The 27,289-nt window shown below is 37.4% G+C and overlaps 1 protein-coding gene across 5 annotated transcripts in view; it reads left to right on the top strand.

The window, feature by feature from the left end:
- DCDC2C (doublecortin domain containing 2C) overlaps nt 1–27,289 on the top strand; it is a 188,322-nt gene that overhangs the window by 130,247 nt on the left and 30,786 nt on the right. For 2 of the 5 annotated variants that reach the window (XM_072634297.1, XM_072634298.1), the window contains exons 13-14: nt 19,829–19,890; nt 20,346–20,406. The exons of 1 other annotated variant lie outside the window; for it this stretch is intronic. In XM_072634297.1, the coding sequence (XP_072490398.1) occupies nt 19,829–19,890; nt 20,346–20,370 (87 nt within the window). In that variant the 3' untranslated portion in view covers nt 20,371–20,406. The remainder of the gene's footprint in view (nt 1–19,828; nt 19,891–20,345; nt 20,407–27,289) is intronic. 2 more of the 5 variants (XM_072634294.1, XM_072634295.1) reach the window with 1 other exon arrangement.

Below are 27,289 nucleotides of genomic sequence, written 5' to 3'. Positions count from 1 at the left end.
GGATGCTGACAACATTTACATTCCTTCAGCAGAACAGGAATAACTTAGCTTAGTATATTGTTAGAAAGAATAGTTAAACTATTGAAGAACCTGAAGGCTCTTGCTTATTCTTCACCAAGAGTCTTACCAGGCTGATCTTTACCTACCCCTTGAGTGGAGAAGACTTCCTGTGTTCCAGAATCACTGGTTATTGGGTCCCCTCCCAAACTGAATTTGTCTTAAAAGACTGATATGAAGGTGCTTTTATTATAGATTGTCCCCAGTGTGTTTTCTGAATATTGCCCAGGACATGAAAAATGCTTGTTACATCTCTGCCTTTCACCCTCTCTTCAGTGCCATAGAAACATCCCTTTCAGGAAAGCTTCTTTCATAATCTGTTTTCTCTTCTCCCTTTATTCCAACATGCACACATACACAGTACACACAACACACACAACATACACATACAACTAAAGATGTAGATTTAAAGCAAAGATTTTAGTGTAAGGGATACTGGAGGATCCCGATATTTTGGCCACTGAATCCCCATCCCTGCTTATAGTATTATGTGTATTTAAAAAAAATCATCAGCAATATATTTCTCTCATCCAACAGGAAATTCTGGGCCATGAGTTATTACTGGGAAGTTCTCCAGATTCAGGTTCTCTCCTGATGTTTTATCATGCCTTGCAAATCACCCAGGGTTTTTGAAATACCAGTGGAGCCCAAGCTTTGTCAGCCCCTAACTAGAAGGAAAGACTTTGTGGCTGGGCTTTCCACCTTTGTGCAGTGCCTGGTTCATAGTGGGTCCTTAATAAATGTTTGTTGACTTGACTTACTAAGTACAGAGATCCTTATAACTAGGTTGGCTTTGGGAGGATGAAATTTTTGGCCACAGTTATTCTCCAAGACCATCTACTAAACTTCCATCTGTGGAAGCGTTCTCATATGGATGAAATCACTTACATGTTTTTGAAGTCTTAAAATATGTGCTCTGCTATTTTTCTTAAATTAAAAAATGTTTTAATTATAAACTTAAAAATGAATAAAAAGAACTAATTTGAATATATACACAGAAATGTTCACAACAAAATTATACTTTAACATTGCAAATACAAAAAATAGTACACTTTAGTATACAAAATATACCATATTAATCCAATCTATTGTCTCTCTAGATCTGTTTACATTTGTCACTGTATAGATGAAAACCTTTTATTTTTCTAGAATATACTTATACTATGCTATTCTAGTTCTGCTTTCTATGTTTTGTGTTATTATATTTGTGTTTTCTATTGTCTTTCTATCCCTCATATCCCTCACTTTACACAATTGATTTGTTCAGACATTGGGAAGTTGGGGGGCACATTGCATAAAATACTGGACCTGGGGTCAAGAAGACCTGAGTTAAAGCCCCACCCTAGAGAGTAGCCATGTGACCCTGGGCAAGTTACGGATTCTTGCTGATCCTCAGTTTCCTCATTGATAAAACAGGCATAATAACAACACTTATCTCCCAGGGTTGCTTGCAAGGATAAAATGAGATAGTATTTGTAAAGTGCTTTGCAATCCTTAAAACACTACACAATTATTGTTCTCCAAATGCTGAATATGTACGTAACTTCCAGTTTTTCACTGTGTATTAGTTTTCTTTATTTCCCTGAAAGTTGGAATTTGTTCTAGCACATAGAAATTTGGTTGAGGATTTTGTATTTCATAGGAGTACTGAATTTCTTTTATTATTTGGGTGATATAGCCGGACTTGTGTTCTAGAAATATTAATTTGGTAGCTGTGTGTAGGATGCATTGCAAAAGGAAGAGGATGAAGTCTAGGAGGCCAAATGGAGGCCATTTAGATATTCCTTGTGAGAGGTGATGAGTCTCAACTAAGATAGAAACTTTGGGTGTGGAGAAGGCAGTGGGCACAGGAAATGGTACAAAAGTAGAATTGATGAGACTTGGTCATTGATGGGGTAGGAAGTTTGTAGGAGAGTTATGAATGATTTCAAATTTGTGTAGATGACTGGAGTGATTTTGTGGCCATTAATAGAAATGGGGAACTTAGGAGGAGGAATGTATTTGAGAGAGAATCTGATGAGCAACCTTTTGAGTTAAAATGCCTACAGGAGATGTCTAGTGGTAATATAAGACTGCAGTTCAGAAGAGAAATTAAAGCTGCTATTCTAGGTTTGTTAACCATTTGTATAAAGATGGTTATTGAAATCATGGGGATTAGAGAAGATAAGGGGGTCCAAGATAGATTCTTGCAAACTGTCCACACTTAGTAGATGGGGAAGAGTATGATGTCTCAGTCAATGAGACTGAGAAGGATCCACCAGATAAGTAAGAGTAAAACCACTAGAAATTAGTATCTAGAAGGAGGATACCAGGTCAACAGTGTCCAAAGTCACAGGGAGTTCAAGAAGGCTGAGGGCTAGAAAAAGGCCTTAAATGATCTTAGCATGTCTCTCAGTGCCCAGCACATCCTTCTGCGTAGAGTAGACAATCAATAAAGAAATGGTGGTGGAATGAATGAATGAAAATTTTCCAGTGTTTGCCACTACTGATGGAAAAGCAACTTAGTGAATTAGAATATATACAAAAGCCTATAACAATAATTTATTCTTCTTGGGTGCCTCATCAGTAGAGGGTTTCCATTTAATTAGCATTGCCAGAACTGCCAATAAAACCAGGCTTCTTTGTGATGGAGTATTGTCTCTGGCTTAGGATTTTTGTGATAAAAATGATAGTGACATTGATCCCGCTATTGATTTTTAAAATTTATTGCCTGCACAATATCTTTACTATTTCCCTCTTTTTATTATCTGGATACTATTCTGTCACCACAGCTAAGTATTTTATGACTTCCTTTTGAAGCAAGGTCAATATTGATCAAGGTAGGAGACTCAAAAAGCTAAGTGTAAGTCGTCGATAATGCTAAGTGGGATCTTGGTGAATTAAGTATCAAGTAATGAAAGTCTTAGAGATTACAAGCCACCAGAAAAATAAGGCATGAATTCCATTATCCAGACTTAGGATATGATGTAAATTATTCGTAAAATCTTTCCCTTAAAAGTTCAAAATGGTACATAATATAGAAGTCTGTGTGAAGTTCAGCTGTAAGCTATTTAAACGATTTAAATGATGCCGCATTACTGAACTGGCATGAGTAAGAAATATAGTAGCGCAAGAGAGTGCTCCATTGCGTCAAAGTCTGGGTAACATGTAAACTCTTCAAAATAGTCAGTGTAATTGCACCAAGCAGACAAAAGTAGCAACCTGGACTTCATAGCGGTTCCTTCACAACAACTCTCTCTCTATGGGATAGATAGGGAAGGCATCATTTCCATCTTAGAGCAAAAGAAATATGTTTTGGTTCAGTGACTTGTTTGTGGCAATCCAGGGCTAGTAAGTGTCAGCATTGGCATTTGGACCACTGGAACTCCTTTTTAGAGAAAGAGTGGACTTAAAAAGTTCACTAGGTAATCTAAGCTCTCCTTGTTCTGCCACTTACTATGCCATGTGACTCTGGGTTATTTGGCCAATTTTTCTGAGGCTCAGTTTCCTCAGCTGTAAAATGGGGTTGATAATTTGTGTTCTATATGAAATAATGGATGTGAAATTGTAAAAACTTCAAAATATTATACACATAAAAAGCATTAAAGGCAAAGGCATGTGACTTAGAGCATCTCCTTCCCTTCCCACCTACCTCTAATCTTAGGAAGCTAGATGAAATAAGCAGAGGTATTGTCATAGATCAAAGTTTTCCAAATCATTCTGTGTAGGAGTATTTGTTGAATTCCTTGTCATTGTTCAGTCTTTTCATTTGTGTCTGGCTCTTCATTACCCCATTTGGGGTCTTGGCAAAGTGGTTGGTCATTTCCTTCTCTAGCTCATTTTACAGATGAGGAAACTGAGGCAAACAGGATTAAGTGACTTATCCAGTGTCACATAGTAAGTGTCTGTTGAACTCAGGGAGATGAGTATTTCTGACTACAGGCTCGGCTCTCTAACCACTGCACCCACCTAGCTGCTGTCCTTGTAACTAGACCAACAAATTTCTGTCACTTTGGGTCGTCTGTCTGAACTCATGTACAAGCTTATGTAATACCATAGTATATTCTATCTATATGGAAATTGAATATACCCATATTAAGAAATTCCTGCAGGGTTACTGGGGTGGGGTGTGTATATTGTACATTAAAATATTTCTAGACTGTTGTGACCAATTTGTTATATCCAAGCAGCTAGAATAGGGCACATGGGAATGGAAAGAGTTTATTTTATCACCTCACTGCCCACTTTTTGACTTATAGGAGATGGTTTAGTCTAGTCAGGTCTATCCTGTCTTCTTTGAGGGTAGTTAAATTTCACAATCCTAATTCCCCTGAGTAATTAAATATCCTCATATTGCTCTAACTACCTGCACTTTTGAGCAGATTTGTATTCAAATACAATTGTTTTCACTGAACAACTAAAATTGTAGCTCACCAGATTTGAAATGAAAACATGTCTTGGCTATCCACATTTTCCTGGTATAAATTTTTTGTTCGTCTCTGACCCATTACTGGGGTCCAGTGGGTTGGTCATGACATTTTTAATGCATAGAAAAATGAATCCTGACTTGTGAAAAAAAATCTAAGCCAAAACATTAAGTAGAGATCTGGTTAGAAATATGATACCACTTGAAACATTTTCAGTCATTTGAATGTTTTAAGGGGCAGCTTTGGGTAGAGAACCAGTCTTGATATGGAAGGACCTAGGTCCCAGTTCTGCCTCTGACTGGTTACCTGTCTCCTTTCACTGCCCCATGCAGTATTCTCAGGCTATGTGTTAGAAGTCAGTGTTGGTGGAAGAACTTTTTACTCTGAGAGTTGCTTATACCTATGAAATCATAAGTGCCATCTCTATCTATATATCTGCACTTATGCATGTTTGTATATACATACCCATGCATTCATATCTCTGTATGTATATGTGGGTATGTATATATACAAAACACACATACATATTTGGGTGGTTGGTGGCACAGTGGGTAGAACTCATCTCCTTGAGTTCAAATCTGCCCTCAGACACTTACTAGCTTTAGAACACTGGGCACATCACTTAACCCTGTTTGCTTCAGTTTCATCTATAAAATGAGTTGGAGAAGGAAATGGCAAATTACTCCTGCATCTTTGCCAATAAAATCCCAAATGGGGTCACGAGGAGTCAGATATGACTGAAATGATTGAAAAAACACACAAATATATATGTAAATATATATGTACACAAAAATATACATATATTTCTGTATATACACATATACACACAGAGCTTGGTAGATGGGATAGATAGTTGGCCTTGAAGCCAAAAAACATGAATTTAAGTCCTGCCTCTGATATGTATATATGTTATCCACTCAGTGTTCAAGACAACTTTCTAATGTTAGTATTAACAATAAAAAAACTAGCAAACATTTATATAGGTCCTTAATGTTTGCAAAACACTAGATAAATATCATCTCATTTTTATCCCCACAATAACCCTGGGAGATAGGTGCTATTATTACCCCCATTTTATAGGTGAAGAAAATAAGGCAGACAGAAGTTAAGTGACTTGCTCAGGGTCACACAGCTAGCTGGTAGGTTTTTGAAGTTGGATTCAAATTCAGGTTTTCCTTGCTCCAGGTCCAGTTAGTGACTGTGCCATCTAACTGCTTTTCTAAGACTCGAAGTTGCAGAGACAGTGCTGTCCTGCTTTAGTACAGGGAGTTTCCTCACTGGGGACTGCATAGCAATGATAACAGAGATCTGACTCAATCCAATGGACATGTGCATGTGTTCCCATGGGTACATACACACACACAAACACACGCATCCCCCTTCTCGAACTATTTTTGTTTCAGGGACCAAACAACTTGGGTTTCAGGTTTCTGACATGAACTTTTAGTAAGAGATGAAAAGAAATAAATCCTTCAAATTTGCCACTTGTGTGGTTTATGAGAAGTTTGGATAGGCAGGCTGGATCCCACTCTGGGAGGGTATTTTAGGTGAATTGATTACTTGGTTTCTCTAAATTGACAGCCACATTTTGGTGAAAAAAAAATTCCTTCCCTTGAGTAGTTTCGAGGAAAAGAAAATCAGAAACATGAGGCGGAAAGAGGCTTGAAGGTCCACAGGCACTCAGAATTGACAAATTAGATTTTTCAGGAGTCCTTTTTCTTCATTCCACATATCTTCTGTGAACTTGGCAGTCTTCCCCCCAGAGAAAACCAAGATGAGAAATAGCAGCACTGTGGTAAGTAGGGACTGAGGCTCTCTCTCTGCTCTTCAGATGTACCAAGATTCTATAACATGGAGCCATATAATATCCTGCCCCAGCCAGGGCATTCATTTTCCCATTTTTGGATCATTAGGGTTTGTCTGCATTGATATTTGAAGGGGGAAAAAAACTCTAGACCTGTGCAAAAAAAAAGTAGTCCTATGAAAGCAGATCACATGGTTGGCCTATTAAATTGGAATGACAAATAGACTGTTCTTTATAAGCTACAGTAGTGGTTGCAGGAAATCTGGGCTGCCAGTCTGTAGTCATTCAAAAATACACCTAAAATTTGATGACCATATTGTAGGCATAGTCCAAATATGAATTTTTTCAAAATTAGTACTTTTTTGTTATTCTGGAGGATGCTAGTATGAAGATGCTTTTAAATTACACTTTGGTTTCATTTCCTGTCTGTGATTAGCCCAAATGGAGTGCTCATTCTTCCAAAAGGAAGATCTTGCCACAGAGATCCTTGCATTTATCACATCTGTCTGGCTAACCATAACCTGTGTACTTGTTTCTAATGAATAAGGTTGTGTTAGAATAGCAGCTGGCATCCAGGCCTATTGAATTTGATTAACAGAGCAGGCTGGATGACTCGAATAACATAGTTTACTTCTCCTGTTAAACCCTCACCCCCTGCCAAAAACCCCATATATATATGTGTGTATATTTATATGTATATGTATACATACATACATGCACACCATACATATATGTCTTTTGGGCTTTACTGTCAACTGTACCCTCCACCAAGTTGCCTCTCATATATATATATATGTGTATATGTGTGTGTGTGTATGCATGTGTGTATGTGTGTTTGTGCATATATACATATATATATCTACCTATTAAAGTTTAAAATTGCACTAAGACTTTTTGGGACATCCTGTGTGTATATGTACATATACAGATATATATTCTGTATATAAACACACATAAATACATATATATAATATATAAAACAGATGTACACATCTGCCCATATATTCTCTGTAGAAACATATATATATAATATCTATAATCTATATGTGTGTGTGTAAAGTTTCCTTATAGGAGCGTACAACAAGGAAACCTTAGACATATAATACTTTCTGCATTAAATATATTTTTCTAATAATTTTCAAAGTAGTGGTGATAACTAACAATCTCCAATTACTTTTACAAGATAGTCTGTCAATTTATACATATTTTTCTGATATGCCAGATAATCACAGTTGGGTTTTGCTTTAAGAAATCTTACAGATCAGAGCCATAACTAGACCAGGGAGACTGGAGCATTGCTCCAAGGTGGTGAATTTAGAGGGTGCTAAGAATACTTACCCAGAGTAGCAGCATGCTAAGCAGAATTTAGCACCTATTTAGTAAGACAGATTAACTAACATAGGAAGTGAGTAGGTGGTCAGCTGCTGTGAACTCCCTCGCCTTGCTCTGGCTTCTCTACTCTTTCCTTAGCCACTCTCTTGTGTCCTGGAGTCTCTTTCTTCCTCCTCTAGTTTGGGACAAGTTTTGTGCTCTTTGCCCCTGGGACATGTACGCTTAATTTCTGGTGCTTGCTTCTCAGGTGGAAAATCTCCTTAGTTAAGGCTTTGCCATAGATCAGATTTGAAAATTATAAAATAGATATGTTGTAAGGGAAGGGATTGGGAAAGATCATTTCTCATTCCACATGATGATTTGCTTAAGGTCTTCGATATAGTAGATTTCCTGATAACATTTAAATGTTTTTATTAGATTGTTAACTACTTGACAGAGGCTTGATTGCTAGAAAACTTTTCTAAATGAGGATGAATCAGAAATGAGAATGCAGAACATCAAATGAACTGGGTTAATGAAAAAATGACTCCATTTTATTTATAGGCAACTTTCCCAGAAAGGTGTATGTTATATAAAGCAAGCTCTGAGAGGCTTAAGTGAATGGACAACTGGCCTTAGAATAAGGAAGACCTTTGTTGAAGTCTTGCCTCTGACACATGTATGCCTCTGGGCAAATTAATGTAGCTTCTCAGTGTCTCGAGACAACCTTCTTTCTTTCTTTTTATTTATTTATTTTGAGGCAATTGGAGTGAAGTGATTTGACCAGGATCACACAATCAGTAAGAGTCTGAGGTCATATTTGAACTCAGGCCTGGGTTCTATCCACTGTGGCACCTACCTACCCCCAGGCTACTTTCTAAGACATTAATTTGCATAGCAGTTACCAATCTGGATTGGTGGGGGTTTCCTATACCAATCAGATCACGGTCTGATTCTCTCTCTCCCTCAAATTAATAAAATAAAAACATGGAAAAATGTGTTAAAATACAATATGTATATACATGCATTCATATGTTCATAGTTCTTATATACATATATATACTATGTTTTAACATATTTCCCCATGTTTTGATTTTTATCTATCAATTTCATTGATATTATATAATGCACACATGCATACACAGAGTGCACATGTACACCATACGCATATGTGCATGTTATGCACATATACATGTGTGTAGTATATGCATTTGTATACGTGTGTATGTGTATGTATACGTATGTCTGTGTGTGTACACAGACACACACACACACATACACACACACACAGTGCCAGGTAGATAGTAGGATAGAGAATACAGAATGGACCTGTGATTTCATTGCTATGGAGTGCATAATAAGAACTTAACATATGAATGATGATAGATTAATAGAATTTTGAAATAAGGAGGATTTTGAACTGATAGAATCAACCCAATATTTCGCACAGGGAGAAAGTGAGCCTCAGAGAGATTGTTACTTCTCTAAATTCATGTGGCTAATCAGTTGCAAAGATTTCAGACCTTAGAATTCGGTCTTATGTTTTTTTAAAACTGTGCCCTAAACTATAAATTCCTTGTTTTCTTGATCTTAGGAGCAAATCAAAAGAATTCTTAGGGAAAAGTTAGAGGTATTGTTTTCCCATCAATCTATCATCTTATCTTAGAGAATAAATTAGATTAATCTGGCCAGATTTATCCTTAACAAAGCCATGTATTCATTCTCAAATTGTAAGTTTTAAAAGACTTTCAATGTTAAGTTTTTTGATACTACATTAGAATTTTTCTCTTTCCAATCGTTCAACTCAAAGTGTCATATCTTCAATTTCCAGGGATGTCTTCTCCCTCCTTTCTTGAAAGATAAGTGTTATGTATGACTCTCCAACCTTCAGTAATATCACATGTCTGCTAGAAGTTCTTATGGCTAGTTAATGGTAGCTTTTGACTGATTTCAGACAGTTCTTTCAGCATCCTTTGATATAAATCAGACCCTGCAGATTTAGATAGATTCCCTTTGTTCAGGTCACCTGTAACTCAAGGATATTTCTTCTTTTTTGGGGGGTATGTGTGGCTTCTTCTTTTCCCTTCTTAGGTTTTTCCTCTTCTGGTAGTTGGATCTTTTCCATAGTCTCAGAAGGACCATCCTTTTTCCTCCCAAGAGCTAACTCATCTATCTCAACCCTAGATCCCATCTGTTTCTGATTCTTAAGAGAGTTGGTTCTTTCATTTATCTCATCCCTGGTTAGCATCTTTAATCTCTCCTTCTCACCTGGTTTCTTTCATCTGGTTTTCAGCGTATATGAATTCTTCAATCCGCAAAAACTTACTCAACCTTGCCATTCACTCTTGTTTCCTCCCTATTTTTTAACCTTCCCCTCCTTTTTTCCTCCCATAGATATTACGTATTCATCTACTATGCTTTTGTGCTGGACATTTGTGCTAAACTTTGCCAGTACTCTGCCTCCATTTTCTACCTATTTACCCATTTAACTCCTTGATGGCTTTCATATCCACCATTCTCCTGAGATTGATCTTTCTGTATGGTTATTAGTTATTTATTATTATACTAAGAATATAAAAGATAGGCAAAGAATATTTCCTGTCCTCAAGGAGCTCACATTATAATATGGAAAACAACATGAAAAAACATACAAGATACACACAGAGTCAATGATATGTTAGACCACAGCTGGGGTGAGGGATACCAGAAAAGGGCTCTTGGAGAGGGTGAGATTTGAACTGAGTCTTGAACGAACCCAGGGCAGTAAAGAGGTGGAGAGTATTCTACATATGTAGGATGAGTCACTGCGGAAAGGCACAGGGGTGAGAGATAGACTCCTGAGTTTAAGGAACAAACAGTAGGCCAGTATGGCTATATTACAGACTGTATGAGAGAAGTAAAGTATAAAAAAAACTGGGAGTGTAGCAAGGGGCCAGATTATTAAAAGCTTTACGTGAGTAAGGAGTTTATATTTGATCTTGGACATAATAGGGAGCCACTGAATTTTTTTGAGTAGTTGAGTGACTTTTGGAAAATTACTTTGATGGTTGAATTGAAGGTCAGTTGAAGTGGAGAGAGACTTGAACTAGGGAACCAATTAGAAAGGTATTAGAGTCATCCAGGTAAGAGGTAACAGGTTGAACAAGGTTGATACCTGTGTCAGAGGTAGGAAAGCAGGGGATGCATATGAGGCAGGTAAAGACAGAAATGAGAAGATCTGGCAAAGGATTCTCATTCTTCTTGAACCCTCTGCCACCTTTGATACTGTTGAATATCCCTGCTCTCATTTTTTGAGGCTGTCTTTTCCTTAGCATGATTCTATATTATACTGGTTCTGACCCTACTTCTCTGACTGCTTTGGTTTTTCTTCATCTCTTTCTACTCTTTGGTCTCCCTAGCTTTGGCTATTTCCCATGGCTTATTCTTCAGTCTTTTAATTTTTTATCTCTCAGAGAATTCTTGTAGTCTCAAGGCTTCAGATAACCCATCTATGTTGATGACTCCTAGATCTATTATCTTCAGTCCTATCCAGCACCAGTCCTGTATTTCATAGTATCTTGCTGTTAGATACAGGAATATTTGAAAGAACTATTACTTTGAAATGATGGGAAAACTCCCCTATGTGGGGGTCTCTTCTGTGAGTTGCAGAGCAAAAAGAACTATGTGAGCAGATTCCCTTCTCAGGCACTTTGTCCTAGGGTTTAAGACACAAAAGAGTTAAATGTCAGAACTGGGATTAGAACTTTGCTTCAATATAGTATGTTCCAATCTGAACTCATCATCTTTACTGTTTACCACAAAATGAGTTCCCCTTATCAACTTCCCTGACTTCGTTGTGATATCATCATTCGCAGGTTGCTCAAGCCAAAAATTGTAGTTTCATCTTGGATTTATCCTTTTCCTTCTTACACTATCTCTAGGTCCCAAGTTTTGAAAACTACTTAAGTCTTTCCAGGGATCATTACAATCTCTACCAGATTACTTTCCATATTCTTTAGCAGAACTGATTTTCTAAATGTAGAAGAGCCCTTTGGATGCTGGAAATAATGTATTTTGATAGATTTTATCCTGAAAAATAGGGACTTGGGGGCAAGGACTTTGTAATTTTTCATTTTTGTATTTTCAGAGCCTAGCACATTGCATTCCCAACACCTTAAACATAATAGACACAATAAATATATGTTGAATTGAATTACATATTTAATGAAACACACTGGACTAAAATATAAATTTACTCCTTTGGGGGAAATATCAGCTGAAAAGCAACATGCCAACATTTTCAAATAATTTCTTCATAAAGAGAATTTAATCTTAATATAAAATCTTGGAAATCCATTGATACCAATTATTCATAACCTTTAGATCAGAGTTTCTTAGCCTTTTTTGTTTTATAGATCCCTTTGGCAATCTGCTGAAGACTATGGACCCTTTCTCAAAATAAAATAAGATGTCTAGTATTACAGTGGAAACTGATTACATTCAAATGCATTTACCAAAATATGGACCTCCCAAAAGTCTATCCATGGACCCCTTGGCAGTATGTGGACTCTGGGTTAAGAACCCCTGCTTTAGATAAACATGGGTAATCTAATTACCTTTCCATGGTCCTGATGGGTGGATGACAGGACTAGAAACTTTAAGAAGTCCAAAAGAACAAAGAAAACTCCACTAAATCTGAAAAGCAATGCTACTTTGTTTCTGTATAGAGTCAAGAAAATGAATCTGTGATTATTTTATTTGCATCAGGTGTCACATTTTACATAAATTTTATGTCCCCTATTGGTCTTCTGATCACGTGCCTTTGTGTGCTTTATCAAATGTGACATCCTTCAATATCTTGTGATATAAATGGAGGAGGTGTCATTAGATGACCTCTGCTACTTTGTCCAGCTCTAAATTTATGATTCTGTGTTACCATAGGGAGAGGTAGACATTATATGTAGATCTTCCTTTTCATTACTTCATTTACTTTCTTATTTCTTGCTTATTCTCCAATTCCTCCTTGAAATTGGTGTAGGTCAGATATTCCATGACAATGTAGTCTTTCAGGGAGACATCAGGCAATCAGGATAATAAAGGGCTTCCAAACAGTGCCTTATGAGGGTCATTTAAAGGAAATGGACATGTTTGACCTTGGGAAGGGAAGACAAGAAGGAGGTGATAATATGCCAAACACCTTGTCTTCAAGTATTTGAAAAGTTATTGTGTCTAAGAGAGTTTTAGACTTGTTCTTCTTGGCTTCAGAGCGGAGAATGCCCAGCAATCAGTGGTAGTTTCTTGATGTAAAGTAAGAGTTACTAATGATTAGAGCTCTCCAAATATGGAAATGACTGCTTTGGGAAGTCTTCTCATTTGAGGTCTTCATGTAGAGGTTGGATTGCCGCTTGTCTGCAATCCTTCAACAAGTATTGGGTCTGTGTTGGAATAGATAGCCTCCAAATTCTCTTCCATCTCTGAGCTTCTGTGATTCTGGTTCTTTGATTCTGTGATCTCCTCTTCTAGGCTGACCAAACCTCTGCAATTTCCCCTCAAGCTATCAATTCAACTGTACTTCCCACAGTTCCCTAGTGGGAACTCTGTTCCAATCAAGCAGGTTTTGTCTCTGTCCCATGACAGAGTTCTGACTTTCAGAACCTTGGCTTATGATCCTTTTACATGAAATGTATTTCCTTCTTTTCTCCTCTTGTGCCAGTTCTGGTCCTCAAGGTCCAGTTAGAGTCACAAAGCCTTCTTGGGCTACTTGAAATTTCAATGATCATGTAGCGCTTGAATATATACAGTTTGTTATTGTTTTATATCAGTCATGTATTACTAACGGTGTTGTAAGCCTCTTGTGGTCAGGAACAATATTCCATTTTGTCAAATACGGTCTTCCACAACAGACGTTTATTGGTTGATTGATTGTCGACTTTTCTTTCCAACGAATAGTGATGGAAAGCAAGGCTAACAGTGGCTTTTAGGTATGTAGTGCTTGGGGGTTACATATCATACTATAGGATTTGAAGTGGGAAAGGACGCTCAGAGGTCATCTAGTCTAACCACCTCATTCTAAAATGGAAGTGATTGAAGTCCATTCCCACAAGACTTCTCGTAAGGTAGATAGTAGTGCAAGTATAATTATCCCCATTTTATAGAGGATGAAACTGAGCCTCAGTGAGATTGAATGATTTGTTCAGCATCATATTAACAGATACATGGCAGAACTGGGCTGAATCCAGGTCTTCTATGTAATTTTCCCTTCAATGTTTTCTCTCTTATTTTCTTTCAAGACTTTCTTCTTTTAATGTCCATGAAACTGAACTTTTTTCTCATGTTTCACAAAGAAGCAGTGTTTTCCTTAATCCTTCCTTTGTGCCTAATGCATTTAAGCAGTCATTTGCCATTTCTCTCTAGGCCTCACACATTATCTCATTTCCTGCTTTTTCTTTTCTGGTTTCTGATTTTTTTTTTTTAAATTTTACTCTCAGGATGAAAGTCTATCTATAAAAGGAAAGACTCAGCAGTGGAAACAGATACATTTTTTTCAGAAATGTTTTTTCTTATTTCTCCTGTCACTAATTTCCCAAGAGGGCATAATCATTCATTATCATCAATTAATATTTCCTGAGCTCTTGTCATTTCCACAGCAAATAATTTGGCTATCTGAAGTGAGGACTTTGACTGTAAAAAGATCTAAGTTCATCTACCTTAAAGAAAAATAAAGGGGCAGACTCACAGCCGTTAGAATGCATGAAGCACAAGCAAGAATCTTTTTGCATTGAAGCTGTCTTAGAAGTAACCCTTGTCGTGTTTAAAAAATACATCTACTGGAGTAGATGCTTATAATGGAATTTTTTTTTATAGTAGATCATTTAATGACAATAGCAATTGGTGATATATGCTTCATGGGCCTTTTTTGATAAGATAGTCACTTTGTACTATTTAGAAATAGGAATAAAAAGGCTAAAACCCAATAATTAACAATCAGTAAGTATTTGTTAAGTACCTGCTATGTGCCAGGCATGGTGCTAGGTCATGGGGTATTACAAGTATAATGAATGAAGCAATCCCTACTCACAAAGATCTAATGAGAGAGGCAATAAGTACATATAAAAACATATAACATCAATAGAAAACTAATAAACATGTATGCGTGTATACACATAAAGCAGTTAAATAAAAGGTAGTTTGGGAGGGAAAAGGATGTCATTAGTGGTTAACTTGCAATTGTAAGAACTTACATTGAAGAAAAAAGACTAATTGGAATCCACAATCCTAGAACAATTTCCTTCAGGTTGGAAGGTTGTTGTGCTACATACATTGCTGCAGCGGAATGGTATTTAGAGAGGGACAGACACAGGATTTGGAGTCTGCTAGCCTGACTGGTGGTCTGCCACTTATTTAATATGTGATTTTGGGTAAATCATGTCACTTCTCAAAGCCTCAGTTTCTTTATGTGAAAAAAATGCATATTAATTGCTTACATGCTGAACTCACAGGGTTCTTTTAAGGGCAAAAGAATAAATAATATAAATTTTCTATAAATTGAAATGATTAATTTCCTCCTAAGTCAAAGCATTTACCAGAATTTTAAAAAGTTTTAAAAATTCGTTGGTTTGAGTCATCCCATTTTTAATTTCCTTCTCATCCAACATGAGAAATAGAGAGAAACAAGAAGGGATTAGGAGTAACCAGAAGCTCCAGGAATTCAAGCTTAGACTTTAAGTATGCTAAGAACCAGAACCGTAACTAGCATATGATGCACTTGGGCAAACAGCACAAAATCTACTCACTCGAGTCCTTTATCCACATAGCTGCTGTCCAAGTGACATTAATATTCTTAAAAAACATTTCTAATCATATCACCTCTCTTCCTGATTAACACTATCAACTCCTTATTACCTCCGGAATAACATAGAAACTCCTCTTTGTTATGGAAAAATTTGTCACAACTTTGCTTTATCCTATCTTTCTAACTTTAATAATACTATTGATAATAATGATAAAAGCTAGCACTTTAACATTCATAAAACATATTACAATTATTAATTCATGTGATCCTCACAATAACCCTTGGAGGTAGGTACTATTATTCTCCCCATTTTACAGATGAGGAAACTGAGGCAGACAGCAGTTAAGTGACTTGTCCAGGGACACATAGCTAGTAAATGTTTGAGCTTGGATTTGAAGTGAGGTCTTTCTGACTCCAGTAGGAGAAAGCCAGACCTGAAGTCAGGAAGACTCACCTTCCTGAGTTCAAGTCTGACCTTAGACACTTAATAGCTGTGTGATTCTGGGCAAGTCACTTCACCCTGTTTGCCTCAGTTTCCTCATCTGTAAAATAGATTGGAGAAGGAAATGGCAAACTACTTCAGTACGTGCCACAAAAATCTCAAATGGGGTCACAAAGAGTCAGACATGACTGAAATGACTGGACAACAACAAAATCTTCTTGACTACAGGCTCAGTGCTCTATCTACTGCACCGCTGTTATGCATTTTTATGTAAATTGCCTTTCTAAGTATTCTGTGACCCAGTCAATCAGCTCTTTGGTCGATCTTTGTCTATGACACTTCATCTCTCATCTCTGTGCCTGGGCATTTTTCCTGTCTTCCATGATGAAGCACATTCTCTCCTCTTCTCTACCTCTTGGAATTCCTAGTTTATGTCAAGACTCAGGTCAAGCACCATTTCTTTTTTCTTTGTTTCTCTCTCTTTTTCTCTTGTGCTCTCTGTCTGTCTGTCACTCTCTGTCTCTGATATACACACATACATTGGGGCCTCTAGGTGGTATAGTGGATAGAGCACCAGGTCTGGAGTTAGGAACACCTGAGTTCAAATCTAGTCTCAAAAACACTTACTACTGTGTGGTCACTTAACCTTTGTCTGCCTCACTGTCTTTAACTGTAAAATGAGGCTGATAGAAGCACCTACCTCCCACAGTACTATATAAAGGTTACCTATTATAATAGTATATATGTATATATACACATTCACATATATTGTATATGTACACAGATACACATACATATATAGAAACATACACATACCTATACACTATATAGATATATATTCTGTGTGTGTGTGTGTGTGTGTGTGTGTGTGCGCCCACGTGTGCATGTGTATGTTTATTGTATCTCCATTGGAATATATAAATGAGGACTTGAGGAAGGGAGCTGTTTTGCATTTGTCTTTGTATCTCTAGAATGTAGCCTAGTACCTGGTACGTAGGTATTTAATGAATGATGTTTAATAAGTGTTTGTTGATTGATTGATAATGCTGCTAGAATCTGCATGCTCTGTCAACATCTTTGAAATTTGTGTATTCTGGGACAAATCCCCACTTGTCCTGTATAAGTGTCTTGGATATAGATGGACACTCTTCTCCTTAACAGAAGCTGTTAAGACTGTGTGTCAGGGCCAGAGCTCACTATGGTAGAACTGGAAGAGGATGTTAGGAGTGAATGTTTTGATCAATTCATGGTTTGGGATGAACAACAAGAAGAAATTATTTTGTTGTCATAATCTCATCCTTTATAGTTCCTTCTGTGTTAAGCATGGCTAAAATATGACTTCAGGCTGGTCCAGTGGAAAAGTGCTTGCTGAACCAGGAGTCACAAGTTCAAATCTCAGCTCTGATGTTTACTATCTCTGTGACCTTGGGCAAATTACTTTCTGGGTCTCAGTTTCCTTCTCTGTAAAATGAGGAATTTGGACTAGATGTCCTTTCTGATCCATTACCACTCTAGATCTATGGCCTTATGTCTCAGGAGATCTTTTATTAGTTTAGAGCCACAATACTTTGTTGATCAGAGTCATAAAAAGATTATTTGTCAGTTCTGTACAGGAACTGCTGCTTCTGGTCCCTGACAAGCCCATAAAGCACTATTCTGTCATCTGATGTCCATCTTTGCAGCCCACTGCTTTTGTGGAATGTTCTAGAAAACTCTTTTATGACACACTACAGGAAGTGACTGATTTGTAACTAATAGCCTTCCTAGTATTTAATTTTAAATGGTTGGAAGTCAGGGCTTACAAATTGCTCTGCAAAAGATTTCAAAGGGCATCCTGTTCCAATTGAAATGATTTGGTCATATGAATATATAGCCACAGCTCATTTATCTGACGTTGTTGGGCAACAAGGTGCTACATGTAAGCAGAAACCACCTCTCACCCTTCTTAGTGCTGTTTGGTTTGTGTTCATGGAACTTTTTTTGTGAAGAAACTCTATTAGAGTTCTATTGCACATGTCCCTTACCCTCTGAAGCAGTAAGATGGTACGTGGTTCAGGTCTTCTAGAATCCCCAGGTTCAAATCCCAGACTTTCTATATGAAATCTTTCCTGATTCATCTCGCTGTTTTGACTCAAAAATTTGCTTCATATCTATATTTATTGGTTGATTGAGGGATGGCTTTTTTTCCCAATGAATAGTGATAAAAATAATAGCAAACCATTCCAGCATCTTTGCCAAGAAAACCCCAAATGGGGTCACAAAAAGTCGGATATGACTGATAGACTAGACAACAACAAAAATTTGCATACTACATCATAGAGTTGTTGTGAGGAAAATCTTGTAAAATTCAAAGTGCTAGAGAAATGATTTGTCTGTTATGACTATGTCATAAGAATGAAGGACGAGGGACTCTCCTTTGAATAAAGGAAATATACTTGCATATATGCTTTTTGTAATATCTGTTTTGGTTGTTCAAAGGAGTTGTTTTTGTTTCCATCTTGCTTTTAATAGTTGAGGTTACTAGGTAAGTAGCCTTCTGCCCTCTGTCCTTACCTAGCCACCTCTCCCTTTCCTTTCCCACTTCCATATTCAAATCATACCCATCTTTTAAAATTCAACTCAAATGTTACTTTCTTGGTAAAACCTGCCCTGATCCTCCCTCCCCACTATGGTGGAAATGGTCTCTCTCATTATCAGATATTCTTAGTGTCTTGTTGGTTTGTGTTTTACTCCCTTTATTCCATTGTAAGTTTCTTGAGGGCAGCTAGGTGGTACAGTAGATAGAGTACAGAGGCTGGAGTCAGGAGGACCTGAGTTCAAATCTAGCCTCACACCCTTACTAGCTGTGTGACCCTGTTTCCCTCAGTTTTCCCATTTGTAAAATGAACTGGAATAGGAAATGGCAAGACATCTGCCAAGAAAACCCCAAATGGGGTTATGAAGAGTTGGACATGACTGAAACATCTCAACAACAGCAACAACCACAAATATAACCAAGTTCCTCAAGGGAAGGAACTCTGTCTTATTTATCTTTGTATATTTGCCAGCACTTAGGTTAGGTCTTTAGTACCTATTTTAAGGTACCTACATAATAAATGTTTGCTGAAGAGGTATGATGATGCTAAAGATCTATATTTTCTTGATCCTACATTGCAATTTAAATGAATATGCTAAATTTTCAGAAGTATATAAATATACATTAAATATTTAATCATTTCTAAAACCAATGGTGGTTGTAGCTTTTCACATAGTTTTACTATATAGCTTTACTACATAGTTTATGTTTTTTTGTAGAAGGCTGATTTTATATATTGTTTGCATATCTTTAATATATTCTGTATAGTTTTAACAATGAATAAATAAAAATTTTAACTTCTAGAACAAACTAAAAAAATAAATTCTTGCTGAATGAGTTTTTACCATAGCATCCTGGGTTCATGCTGCCTCTCCTCATACCTCTGGAGATGGTTATAGTTTGGGCTGAGCCTTAGGTGAGCCAAAAGCTGATATGATTTGAGTTACCTCTGACCTTTGGTTTTGCTCTGGTTCATCTTTGAACAAGAGGTTGCTGGGGGAGGGGTTGAGTGTGTGGGGGGGGAAACGACAATGTTTGTGTTCTAGGTACTCAATCAGAATTGGATCCATAGACTCAGTTGTTCTGTTGGATCCCAGACATTGTTTTAATCCTGGAGCTGTGCAATTTCCCTGACCCTTTAAGAAGAGGATCACTAGTGGAGACCAGATTAGACCTCTCAGGGCCACTCTGGACTGGAATATGATACTCAAATGTTTCAATATCTAGGAATCATGGTCGGGTGAAAAAGAGAGTAATAGATTTGAAGTCAGGAGACTTGGGTTCAAATCCCATCTCTGCAATTTACTACATGAACATGGACTAATCATTTAAAGCCTAGGAGTTTCAGTTTCCTTCTGTATAATATGGGGATGATAATAATATTGGTGCCACTACCTTTGGGTTGTTAGGAAAGCACATATAGACATGTGACCTAAGATGATGAATATTATTTTTGTCTTAGAATTCACCTTCTTCCCTTCATTCTGAGTCAGCACTAGACTGCTGTAGCAGTGGAATAGAGAGGTAACTGATACACTCTCTCTTGTTATAAATTAATTTACTGTCTTTAATGGGTTAACCTTCCTTACAAGAGAAAGTAGCATGGCATGGTGGGTAGAGCACCATACATAGAGTAAGAGAGACCGTGGGTTTGAATCCCACTTCAGACACCTACTAGCTTTATGACTATGGTTGAAATGCTTAATCTCTCTCAGCCTGTTTCTTCATTTGCAAAATGGAGATAATAACTATAGTAATTATATCATGATGAAATAATGTACATAAATAAAAGTGAAATTTATGCATGCATTGTACATATGGCACTTTATAAACCTTCAAGTGCTATATAAATGCCAATTTTACATTATTATCTCATTTCCTAGGATCCAATTATAGCTGAATATTTTAATCCTGAAAATTCAAATTTCTAAGAGTTAAAAGATGAAATCAATTATTAACCTTGATGATTTCTATTGCAGGGAAACAAAAAAGGATGGCCTTTAAAGATGTTTAACTTTTTTCTCAGACCAAAAATCAAAGGTATGTTATATAGATGGTCAGGAATTGGAGTGTATTTATTTCCCTGGTAATTTAATGAAATATAAATGTGAATTAGAGTGCTGTTTAAGATATGATGATGTAATAATGGTATATTAATGATATAATTAACTATAAGTGATTTGTTTATTATTCAGTTCATATTTCATCTCCTGAAACACAGTTACTGTATTCATTCATTCTTTCCCTGCATTCAATAAGTATTGGTTAAAAGCATAAGGCATCATGCTAAGGAACAAGGAAGTATATCATTAAATCTAAATGTGATTTCTGCCCTCAAGTACCTTACAAACACTGAGGTTCATAAGATTATAGAATGTCAGAATTGGAAGGATTCTTTGAGGTCATCTAGCCAACTCCCTCATTTTATAGATGAGGAAATTGAGGCCCAGAATGATTAAATGATGTGTGCCAAGCCCACAGAGGTAGTACAAGAAGGTGCTCAGAATCTGAAACTAAAGTGTCTAGCTCCAAATCCTTTAGTATTTCCAAATGAGGACATATTTAAAGGGATTTCCAAATATTAATCTCCTATATAAATGTTATTTGTGCATATCATCATGATACCACCACCATCATCATCATCACCATCATCATCATTTCTGTTTGTGCTTGGCACATGGTAGGTACTTAAGTCATGCTTGTTGATTGATTAATTGAAGAGGTAGCATGTAAGTTGGAACTCTTAAGGATGGGAAGGATTTTTCACAGGTAGTGACATAGTGGGGGCAGGGGTGGGTGGAGTGGGTCTCTTCTATCCATGAGACACAGCATGGCCAGAAAGATGAAAGCTGGATAGGGTATTACGAGACTGGGGAAAAGTGAACAGTTCCATTAGAATGTGAAAAAGGAAATGCTAAAAGACTGAGAAGAAGGTTGGAGTCAGATTGTGGAAGGTCTTGAATGCCAGGCTAAGGAGTTTGCATTTTATTTTATAAGCTGTAGAGTAATTGAAGATTTTTGAATCTCCTCAAAAACTTACCTTATATCTGTTACATGTGTGTATTCATCCTTTGTTGCTGAAGAAGATCATGCCATCAGAGAAATAATGACGTGAGTTGCACTTGACTTTGTTTTGAGTGAGGGAGCACTAGGGAGGTCACCAGCCTCACTTCTCCTCCAGGGCCATCTGAATCCAGTGACCAGATATTCATCAGGATGACTGGAGATGACCCAGGATGAGGCAATTGGGGTTAAGTGATTTGCCCAAGGACACACAGCTAGTGAGTGTGAAGTGTCTGAGGTGAGATTTGAACTCAGGTCCATGCTCCTGCACTGGTGCTCTATCCACTGCACCACCTACCTGCCCCTTATCTGTTACGTAGATATAGAGAAAATGCTTTCTTTCTCTTTCTTTGTCTCTTTATCTGTATCTATCAATCTATCCACCTACCACTCCTTCCTCCCTCCCTCCCCCCTCTTCTTTCTTTCTCTCTCTCATCTGTCTCTCAATGTAGTAGATTCAAGTTCTACCTCTGATAAATCTGGCTGCATGACCCAAGACAAGTCTCTTAACTTTTCAGGGCTGTAGGCAATGTTTTATTTTCATTTTTACAATGGGGTTGTCCATTTTCTGTTCTAAAATTTTTTACATTAAAGTTTGATTTTTCTCAATTACATGTAAACAAACATTTTTAGCATTCTTTAAAAAGAAATTTGAGTTTCATAGTTTTTCCTTCCCTCTCTCCCACCCCCCTCCTTGAAGAAGGCAAGCAATTTGATATAGATTATACATATACAGTCATACAAAACATTTCTGTCTTAGCCATGTTGCAAAAGAAAATGCAGACTTAAGAAAACTCCCAAGAATTATAAAGTAAAAAAAAGTATGCTTCAGTCTGCATTCAGAGGTAGGATTTTTCATCATAAATCCTTTGGAATTATCTTGGATCATTGTATTGCTGACAATAGCTACATCTTTCACAGTTGATTATCATATAGTATTGCTGTTACTGTATACGCTGGTCTCCTGGTTCTGCTCACTTCACTTTGTATCAGTTCACAAAAATCTTCCCAGGTTTTTTTGAGAGCCTCCTGCCCATCATTTCTTACAGCACAATAGTACTCCATCACCTTCATATACCACAACTTGTTCAGCCATTCCTCATTTGATGATCTCAATATTCAATTCTTTGCCACAACAAAAAGAGCTGCTATAGTGTTTTTTGTACATGTAGGTCCTTTTCCCTTTTCTTTGATCTCTTTGGGGTACAGACCTAGTAGTGGTATTGCTCGGTCAAAGGGTATGTACAATTTTATAACCCTTTGGGTATAGTTCCAAATTACTCTCCAGAATCTAAGCAACTTTTTATAAGTTGAAGAGGTGTTGACCTAAATTTGTAGAGAAAGTTCTTCAACAGGACCTCCCTACATGAAAGAAATAATAGGTTCAGTCTCTCTATTTTATATGTATATTTTTTATGTACAAAATATCTCTGATAGAATATAAGTTTCTTGAGGTTAGGAACTTGCATTTTTTTGTCCTTGTGTTCCCAGTGCCCAATAGAGAGCCTGACACATAATAGGTACTTAATAAATGGGTTAACTGGCTTTCATCTTTTCCTTTTAACTTACTGTCTTTACTGCAAGTTAATAACCTTTGACTGACTGATTGACTTGGCAACTGCCTAGCTATGGGTGATGACAAAGAGGGAAGAATCAACTGTGACTTCAAAGTTTCTAGTCTGGATGCCGGGGAGAATTGAAATTGCTATCAAGAAAAACAGGACACTGGGAGGAGGGGCAGGCTTTGGATACGTTGAATGGAATGTGCCAGCAGAACATCTAGGGAGAGAATTAGACCAGAGGCTGATGGAAGAGGCTGGGCCTGGACATACAGGAAGTGATATATGTATAGAAGTGATCACTGATGCCGCAGCGGTGGACAAGGTCACTAACTGACTGAATGTAAAGAGAAATAAACACTGTATAGTCAAACCTTTCATTTTACAGATGAATCAGAAGTTCACAGAGAGGAAATAGCTTCTTCAAGGACACATATCTATTTACCAAAACCTGTTTTTTTTTTTAATAGTTTTTACTGTGTTTTACTGTTTTGAACTTGAATTCATGCATCTATATATTTCCCTGTAGTCTAAGGATCAGTTAATGTCTAGATAAATATAGATAAACTGATAGCAATCTACATTCCTGTATAGATTAATAGATTAGGTTTTTGTCTGTATTTTGATTATGATACAATAAGAATATAATTTGTCTTTTTATAATGAGGTCATTAAGATGCTAGCCTGTAAGGATACTGACTGTTGACTGCTTGGGACCTATAGCGCACTATAGATTATGGCACCACAGTGAAACCGGGCCAGATAGTTAGATTTTCCTCCTTTCAGTCAACAAATATTGTCTGTCTTTTATGTGCAAGGCATTGGCCTTCCATTTCATTAGAAGGCTGAGGGTGAAAAAAGATGATTTCCCTAAAAGAGTAATAGCTAAATAAAAGAGAGGCAGGAGATTCTAGGCATAAGGGACATTTATAGCAATGGCAAAGGCTGGAGAGTGTGTTTGAAAGCCTAGGGAAGTCATCCACTTTGACCAAAGTCTTGGGAATTCTATGGTCAAATCATATTCCAAGTAGGAGTTTAAGGAATGCTTGTAATATATCCCCTTCCACTCCTTATTGCCCTTGTAATACACTGAGACATGTTTAGCACTTTAAAAGAAAACAGAAAACTCTTGTAAATAGAGAAGCAGAAGTGAGAATTGACTGTGGGGAAATAGAGTCAGCAACATTTCTCCCCTCAGTTTTGAGTGAAAAATCACCTATGAATGGCTAATCAGGTTCCTCCCAGATCCTTGGGTATTTCACATTCCAGTCTCTAACTTTTCTTCCTATGTTCAATTCTTAACCTCTTAGGATCTTTCTGCATTCTTCAGGCTCTACTCTATGCCTGGGATGGCTGGGGATTTGGAGTGCTCATTAACACCCTACTTGGAAGGCCTGTAACTGATTTTCCACTTGTCATTACTGTGTAGCCAGGAACACTTTCATCCTTCCAGCCTTCGAGCTCCTAACTAGAATATTGGAGAATTAAAAATGAAACCACTTTGATGGCAAGGGAAGTTTATCAAATAATTTCCTAATCAGTCTAGTGACCTTGAAGCAGTGATCCAGGAAGCTTGTCACCCTATGTGAGCAGTCACATTTCAGCTCCACAGCACCATCTAGTGATGTGAGAATGAGCATATTGGTACCAAATGAGCTTTAGAAGTGGATTAATAGAATATTAAGCAAGAAAGGGACCTTAGAGTGCACCTGATCCAACTACCCCATCACTTTATACCCGGGGAAACTGAGGCCCAGAGAAAGAACGACTTACCCAACATCACACAGCTAACTAGCACACTAACTAACTAGCGTGAAGGTTAGAACACTGGTTGCTTGAATCTCTGTTCAGGGTTCATTCTACTTAGTTATTCTGCCTTGATCTGGTGGAACATTTCTTGGATAGTTCAGAAGATCTTTGATTTCCATCTTAGATCAAAGCACCTCTGGGCTTTTAGAAGAGAATTCTGGGTGTCCTTTCTTGTGCTGTTCTCTCATTAGAATTGACTAGATACCATGCCCCAGAGTATGATTCTCAAAAGTAATCAGATAGGTTAACCTGGAGTCATCATATTAATACATTGTCCCCGTAAAGCACATTATAAAGATACAGTACCTTGCACGTAGTACCTCATCTGATTGTCACAACTTCTCTATGAGGTAGGTGAATACAAATATTAAAACCCTCATTTTATAGATAAATCTCACAAAAGATAAATTGTCCAAGGTCACCCTGGGATGTGCCAGAGCTAGGACTGTAGCTCAGCTCTTCCCATTCTGTGTCCAGGGCTCTTTCCACAGTGCTGGACAGAATACTTATGACCTGCGAAGGACCTCAGAGACTCCGTCTCACCCCACTCTCTCATTTTTGAGATGAGAAAACTGAGTCTTATGCAATTTAAGTGACTCCAAGTTTCATCAAGGTACTAGGGAACAGAGGAGGTATTTAAGCTCAGGTCCTCTTGACTTCTGGGCTCTTTTCATTGCCTACCTTAAGAGGTACCTCTCATGTTATGAATTTAACAAGCTTTAAGACTCAGCTCTGCTATGGATAACATGTGAATAAGTGAGAGTGTGGTAAGAGGGCTTTCTGCTCATATTGACCTGCCTGTCTTATTCTAGGTTTAGAAGAGGCCAGACATTGCCATCCAGGTCTCTGTTTTGCAGGCTGTGAATCAGCTAACTTTATGAGAAGCAAAATCTATCAGCACTCTAAAGTATATATTTTTAAAAAGCAAAAACACTATAACATAATAGAATTCCATTGTAAAATATCTCTTTCTTCATAGGGCTGAAAAGCTTTTGAAATTATTATTTTCTATTATATTAATAACCAATTATTAAATTAGAATTATGGACTTTTCTCTCTGTTTCCTCATTTAGGGACTAGCCCCTATAATTCAGTCTCTGAAAGACATTGCTGATAGATAAGATTGCCCAAACTGGGAACATGCTCCCAGATCTTGGGTGAGGCCCCACCCATCTAGGAGATCTTCTGTTTAGAGTATAAACAAAATCTAATCTAGGTGAATTCCAGCCCCCAGAGTGTTAAGCCCATGTCCTTTTGCACCCCTCCATTGGAGTTTAGAGTAATCCAACTAATGAAGGAGAAAACCAACCAGAGTGGTCAGGGTAGAAATGGATTCCTTTGTCCATATTGCTGGAGGCAGTGGAATCTCATGAACAAATCACGTTCTCAGCTGGAGTAGCTAAAGGCCTTCAGCCCACCTCGGCATTTGAAAGTCTATCCCCTCGTTAATTGTTCACCAGTCAGGGTTGATTTTCACCTGTCAGGAGCATCCCCTTTGTTAAAAGAATATTAAGGCATTCAGTGTCTCCATTAGGTGTCATTGGTTACCAAGAGAGGTCACTGCCCATCAATTTATTTATTATCAGCTAGCATAATTAATAAATTGATTATTAATTACCCAGAAACTCTGTCTCTCAGGCTTTTCATTGTCTAACTTTGAGGTCATCTGGTCCCATTCTTTTAGGTAAAAAATGGAAGAAAAAAGCCAAACCAAAACAAGGGTCACAGAGGTTATAACTCTTACTCTTACCTTCCTTCAAAACTCATGGATGTGGTTGCCACTTTACATTGAACTCTACATTATTTTCCACTCTGACTTTTCCTGAGCTTTGCTTGTGATCTGGTTTCACTTTGAGTATGACAATTCCACAGACTCATGTATAAGTAGTACATTTTCAGCCTGCTAAGTCTTTGAGCAGCATTTCAGTTACAAAGAATCATGTGAATTAATGAGTTTTTTCCGAAGTATATGACCACAATTGACCACATGACCTCTGAAATGCTATAATGATCAATGACATTTATGTAACACTTTACCATTAGAAATTGTTTTATCTTTCCCTAAATGACCCAACTCATCAGTTCCATTCTATGGTTTTTCACAACAACCCTATGAGACAGTACAAATAAAAGGGGTGGGGGTAGTGTGGTATAGGGAGTCAAAGACTCTGGGTTCAGATCCTATCTCTGATGCATGCTACCTGTGTAACCTTAGGCAGATTGCTTTCTTTCCCTGGGTCTTAGTTTCCTTAACTAAAAAATAGTGGGTTTAGACTAAATCACCTCTGAGGACCCTTTATTTTACAGACAAGGAAACTGAATTTCAGAGAGGTTAGGTAACTCACCCAACAGCACACAGTTACGTTGGGTGGGGTGGGGGAATAGGGTTATAGTCAAACTGTCACCTTGGCCTTCTGACACCCAGGCCAGAACTTTTCCCACTGTGCTATTTAGTTTTAAACCCAGGTCTTCTAACACCAAGTACAGGGTTC

The sequence above is a fragment of the Notamacropus eugenii genome, chromosome 1 (assembly GCF_028372415.1).
Source record: "Notamacropus eugenii isolate mMacEug1 chromosome 1, mMacEug1.pri_v2, whole genome shotgun sequence".
In the NCBI taxonomy this organism is placed as follows: domain Eukaryota; kingdom Metazoa; phylum Chordata; class Mammalia; order Diprotodontia; family Macropodidae; genus Notamacropus; species Notamacropus eugenii.
The sequence above is the reverse complement of the archived record's forward strand: the minus strand, read 5'-3'. Positions and strand labels throughout refer to the sequence as shown.